This window comes from Mirounga leonina, unplaced genomic scaffold (genome assembly GCF_011800145.1).
Source record: "Mirounga leonina isolate KUSES-001 unplaced genomic scaffold, KU_Mleo_1.0 Mir_168, whole genome shotgun sequence".
Classification (NCBI taxonomy): Eukaryota; Metazoa; Chordata; class Mammalia; order Carnivora; family Phocidae; genus Mirounga; species Mirounga leonina.
In genome coordinates, this window is record NW_023270426.1 from 19,897,123 (window position 1) to 19,903,297 (window position 6,175).

Consider the following 6,175-nt stretch of genomic DNA (forward strand, 5'->3'; position numbering starts at 1 on the left):
GCCCTCTAATCAGCCAAGGCTTTGATCCAGAAATGATAGGGTGAGGGAACTCGAGGATGACCGGGACAACGGATTTCCAGGCAGGCCCAGCCCCCAGCTCCCCACCCCCCGGAAACCCTGAGCTCTGCCCGCATCCTTTCTAGAAATGTGAGCCCCCACCTTTCCAATTTCCTCTTACACCTCTTCTCTATTTCCCCGCCCCCGCCTCTGTGACAACGTGGCGCGCATGCAGCCCATCTGGGGATCAGGGAATCCTACTGGGTATGCCAGCTTAATGAAATACTTGCAGTTTATTAAACACAGGCTTCCCTAAGCCCGGAGTGCCTGTGGGTATTTGAAAGGCCAAGGTAACCCCGAGCTACCACAAACGTAATTGTTACATGTGTCCATGCATTCCTGGTGCAACCTCAAACTCCAGCTCTTGAGCAGCAGGCAAAATTAGCAACATAAAGTAACTCCTAGGCAGACAAGAGGAGGGAAATGTGGGGAAAGGCTTGAGAGAGGCTCTCAGAACCCCTCAGGGCCTCTAAAAGTATATGAAGTTCCCATTATCTTGCATAGCTGTAACCGTGGAGGGCGCTCCCCCACCCCAGGCTGTTCGTGTTTGCCCAATCAGTTCATTATTACCAAGCAGGTCTTGCTTGTCAACCTCGCGTGGTGTCGCTCTAAGAGTTCAAGTCCTCTTACGGGTGAGGCTTGCTCTGGGCAGCCGGCGGGGCAAGCGCTGTCTGAGGTCTCCTTCTAGAGCTGTGTTTCTGCTCCTCCTCCAGGGCTTGGCAGGGAACGGCCATGGAGAAGCCCCAGGTGACCTGGAGCCCAGTGCCCTGAACTTGGGGGAAGCTGCTCCTGGGAGGTGCTCTCCCATTCATCAGTCTCCTCAGCCTGGGGCCTGTGAATCAGGGGCGAGGGGCTGAGATGGAAGCAGCAGACGAAAGCCTCCAGGGAGGTGCCTCCCTCTACGCGGACTACCATCTGGATGCCGGAGAAGGCGACCCTGTTGACCACGCTCAGGGGAACCTGCTCCAGGAACCTCAGAGTCAGCCCGTTGGCCCACACGCAGCCCTTGCGGCTCAGGGCCTTCAGGCAGAAGGTCAGCAGAGCGCTGCCCTTCTCCCGGTAGGGCTCCAGCGACAGGTGTCGGCGGGAGAGGCGGGGGAGCTGTAGCCGGAGGTGGGCATCCGGGCCGCGCCCCACCAGCAGCGGGCTGGTGTCATGCTACAGCCGTGCTGGGACGTTGGCAAAGGTGTCCGGGTCCTGCGCGGGGTGATGCAGGCTCACGTGCAGGACCGTGAGGGCCCTCTCTGTGGACACGAGCCTGGGAAGAATGGAGCACAGACCAAAAAATGTGATTTGAGCCTAAACATGCTTGCCCAGCTCAGGGACCCTGAACCACCTCCAGCCAAGCACAGCAGAGCACCGAGTGTGGATCTGGTCATTCTGTCCAAGTCAGGATGGCGCCAAGGCTAGAGCTGGTGTGGAAGGTCAGCCCCGCTGGGTCTAGCCTCAGCTTCACCTCTAGCACGCTCTGTGAGTAGGACTTAACCACTCACCCACTCTGAGCTTTAGCTTTCTTTTCTGTAATATAAGGATGCCTGTCCTTGTCTTTGCAAGGCATAAGGCATACCAGCTTTCATGGTGTGGTTTTGGTGGCTCACTATCATTTGGAGACAATCTGGCCCTGTTTCATGGGAAGGGAAGGACAGGCAGATAGGATACACCTGCCCTGTATCCAATAGTCACACAAAAAACCCTTGCTGAGCCCTTGCCTGAGCCAGGCACCGATCGGCTGCTGGGAATGAGCACAGACAACAGGAGAAGAAGCTGCTGATCTCCAGAGTGCCCAGCTGGTGGAGAAGACAGAGGTTTCTAGCAGCAGGAATTGTGGACAGACACAGAATCGGGAAGCCCAGCTGGCTGCCGGGGGCCCAGAAAGGCTGCCTGGAGACCCAGAGAAAGAATAAAAACAGCCAGTATGTTCCAAGTGCTTCTATGGGCCTGGCACCACGCCAAGTGCATTTTGGGCATGAATGTCTCCCTATATGGGCAGAAGGCAGATCCTGAGAAAGAAGGTGGAGAGCGCCGGGAGATCTCGCTCAAGAACCAACAGGGGCTCTGCAGAGACCAAGTAACAAGGCTGCCACGGTGAGAAATGCACACATCCTTTGTCCCAGCCACTCCACCTCTGGTAATTTGTCCTTTAGAATCTTACTGGCACATGCAGTAAGGCTGCTTACAACAGTTGGCTTTGCTCCCGCATGGATTTGAGGAATATAAACTCTCTGGCACATCCACCAACCCCATATGGTGCGGAACCTGCCACCGCCTTCAGTGGGAACCAAGGGATGAGTGGATTTGAATAACTAATCCTATACTTTCCCGGCACCAGGCTTCAGCCTACAGTATTTTCTCTGCTAAGAAGTCATCTTCTGTCCCAAACTCTGCCCAAATACCACTCATCGTTAAAGACCCATTTCAAATGTGGCCTCTCCTATGAAGCTCTTTTCCTCTCTCTGCCCTCTGACCCCCTCTGGACACCTCCATTCAGCACAGTTTCTCATAACACACCAGAGTCACGTGGGTCCTTGTCCTGTCTTCCCTGAGCTCTGCTCCTCCTGCTGTCTCTGAGGCCCCCGGGGGCAGGCTGTGGTCTGAGCGGCTGCTCTGTGTCCCATTGCCCTGTGCTCACCGGGCCTGGCCACAACATCTGTCTGGGGGCACATCTGGCAAATGGTTAAATGAGGAGATGCTCACACACACATGAAAATCCTTTGAGGGCGCCTGGGTGGCTCAGTTGGTTAAGTGTCTGCCTTCGGCTCAGGTCATGATCCCAGGGTCCTGGGATCGAGTCCCACATCGGGCTCCCAGCTCAGCGGCGAGCCTGCTTCTCCCTCTGACCTTCTCCCCTCTCATGCTGTTTCTCTCTCTCTCGCTCTCTAATACATAAATAAAGAAAATCTTAAAAAAAAAGAAAAAAGAAAAAAGAAAAAGAAAATCCTGTGAAATCAGGTTTTGGTATACTGCAAATGAGAGCCTGGTCCTTAAGGGCTGTGGGACTGGAAGCCTGTCACAGGTAGTCCGAGTCCCGGACCCTCGGCCCCTTCTATCTTCTGGCTGAAGTCGGCGAATAGTGAGGACCTTCCACTCGGATAGTGAGGGCCGGGCCCCTCAGGACCCTCCCTCTTCCTAAAGCGCAGACATGCATGTGTCTCCATCCACATCCCAGGCCCCAGCCTGCGGGAAACCTCCTCCTGAGGTACGGAAGGTAAGCCGGGCCCAGGACAGCCGAGCTGGGTGTCCAAGTCCTCAGGCCTGGCCAGAAATTCAGAGTTCACTTCCGGGACTCGATCCCACGGCGCAAGGATCCCGAGAGAATCCCGCAGAAATTAGGGTTCACCACTGCTCGGGAGACGTTACTCTTCCGCTCCACTTAGCACTCCAGAGCTGACAGAAATCCCCTGCCAGGGCAGAGCCCCTGAGGCCCCCTGAGGCCCCCTGAGGCCCTGCCCTTCAGTCAAGTGTCCCCTGTATAAGATGGGCCTGACAAGGCCCCCGCATTGTCTCTAGGACCCCCCGGGTTTTCTGGGGAAGCAGAAAGCAGCCCGCCCAGTGCTGTGTCTGGGGCGGGACTGTAGGAAGACAGGCGCCTGGCGAGAAGCCAGCGGGGACCCTGCTCCTGGCCCCACCAGGCCCTCTCCCCTGGCTGGTGTGGCTCCAGTCCCCCTGACCTTCACCTACCTTTCTGCCAGGGGCCCATCTGCGCCTGACATTGCAGCTGTGAGCTCTCAGGAGCACGTGGCTGGGAGCCGGGGTGGGCCTGGGCTGGCGGTTATAGCTGCAGCGTGGGGATGTGATGTGTCACGTCATTCATCCGTGTCACTGCTTTCTTCCTTTTTCCCTTCAGGAAAGAAAATGGAAGTGTTATTTCCCATTGCAGAAGTGCAAGCCCAGGGCCGAGAGGTTGAGAAACCCCAGCCTGGGATCTTTGCTAGCAGAGGCCCCTGAGAGGTGGGGTTCCCTGTGGGGTGTCAGCACTGCCTGTGTCCATGGCCCGTCCTCACGGACCTGGAGAGCTGTGTCCAGTCCTGGTAACTGGTAGAGTTCCTCTTCTCCGCTGCCAAGCGGGTGAGGGCGAAGGCATCCCAGGCCTCTTAGAGAGGAGAGGCTTTTTCAGTAGAGGGTCAGTGAGGGGAACCCCCCCTACGTGGCTGACTGTGAGGAGAGCATTATGGCTGGATCGGGAGTGACCGAGGGAGCTGTGGGCAACAGAGCCGTGCATGGAGTGTCATGGAAGGGCAGGGCCTCAGGGGGCGGGGGTAACGGCTGCTCACGGTGGACAGTCTGTCTTGGAGGAGAGCAGAAAAGCCATCTTTTTTGCCCACCCCTCCTGGGCTCTGCTGGCCTCCCAGGGCAGCCTGGAGGAGACCACGATGGATGCTGGCCCAGCACTGTGGACCCTGGCCATCCTGAAAGTGCCCCAGTGTCACCACGGTGCTAACCCTTCACATGGCCCACGTGTTCACCGTCCACCAGTGTATTCATACAGCCTTCCCTGTACCCACCAAGCAGGCAGGAGACATGCCCATCTTATACAGGGGACACTTGAGGCCCTAAGAGGGGCAGTCCCTGGCCCAAGGCCCCGGAACAAATCAGCTTATAATCCTTTCTCCTTTTCCCATCAAACCCAGGCTATCCTGGGGACTCTTGGAGGGCATGTAGGTGGGTGGTGCAGTGCGCAGGTGGCCCCGATCTGCCTCACTGTCCCCAGATCCACTGCTTACCCGTTCCTCAGGGGTGACCCTTATAGCCCCGGAGATCTCGGCTGGCCACGCCCTGGGGGCTGAGCTCCTCTGGGCACGACTCAGGGCCTAGTCTGCTTTCTCTCTTCTGAGCATTTAGACTCTAGTTGGTTGCTTAGTAACTGAGAAGGACAATAGGAAGATCTAGAAACAGTCATCCATCCCTGTGTATCCCAGCCAGTGTGAGACCACCCCAGAGGGGCTCCCCAGAGCCGGGAAGTGTATCTGTCCCTGGAGGAAAGCAAGCATCAACTACAGGCTGCCTCCCCATTGTCCATGTTCTCCACTATGTCTCTAAGCTCCAGCATGCACAGAGCTGGGCCAGGTGTGTGCAGGAGGCCTGTCCCCATAGGGGTCCACACAGGATGTCAGCCTTCCCCTGGGGAACCCAGGGCAGTGGGCAATAGGTAAGAGCCGGGCAGGGGCTTTGCTGCCCCTTGGTGCATGACCTTGAGTGAGCCCTATCCCCTCTCTGGACCTTAGTTTTCCTCCCGTAGGGATGGGACACGGTGTCCCCACAACACCCTGCCACCATGGTCTAGGTCCATGCTCCCAGCCCTGGCGTGGGAGAGTAGGTGGGTAGAGGAGATGTGTTCGTGACCCCTGTGACCTCAGTAAATTGGTTCAGAGCAGTTCCCAGAAAGAGAGAACTGAAACAGCCAGGGAATTCAGCTGCTACGAGGAAGTCCTGCCCGGGCTGCATCTTCCGAAGGCGAGCCGGAAGTCCTGCCCAAGTCCTGCAGGTCGCTGGCTGGCAGGCCCCCGAGGGGAGAGGGAGAGCAGGGGGAGTGGAGGTGCTGGTTGCACTCTTCTTGGCCCCCTTGGCCCAGGAGGCCCTTCTTTGGTTGGTGTTGGGACACTGAGGAGTGTACATAGTGAGCAAATGTCCCTGTCATGTGCTGCTTGGGGAACTCAGGACAGAACGACAGCTTCCAGAGCTTTCTATAATGGTGGGCAGGCGAGGATTCTCGTGTCAGACAGACTCTGGTGTGAGGCTTGATTCCTTCTTCTAGCAAGTGCGTGAATGCAAACAAGTTACTCGGCCTCCCTGAACCGATCTCTACTCTGTGAAATCAGGATGATTTGTTGTTGGTGCGCTGAGGTCCACGCCAAGTGCCAAGAACGGGCTTAAGAAGGTGGTGCATGAGAGCTGCTCGTGGTCGAACCCTTAACAACAGAAGAGCGGGTAGACGCCTCTGGTGAGAGGGGCTGGCGGAGCAGCCTGGCAGCTTGCACAAACCCCAGATTCTCAGAAGGCCCCAGGTTTTGCTTAAAATGAACGTAATTTGGGGGCGCCTGGGTGGCTCAGTCGGTTAAGCGGCTGCCTTCGGCTCAGGTCATGATCCTGGAGTCCCACGATCGAGTCCCGCATCGGGCTC

The 6,175-nt window shown here is 57.1% G+C and overlaps 1 protein-coding gene across 1 annotated transcript; it reads right to left on the reverse strand.

Moving 5' to 3' along the window:
* Positions 1-219: 219 nt before the first annotated feature.
* TIFAB (TIFA inhibitor) lies at positions 220-3,806 on the reverse strand. Its single transcript, XM_035015089.1, is given in 2 exon segments — positions 220-1,315; positions 3,736-3,806. Coding segments are annotated over 2 exon segments (606 nt in total). The 5' UTR covers positions 3,768-3,806; the 3' UTR covers positions 220-741.
* Positions 3,807-6,175: the final 2,369 nt, after the last annotated feature.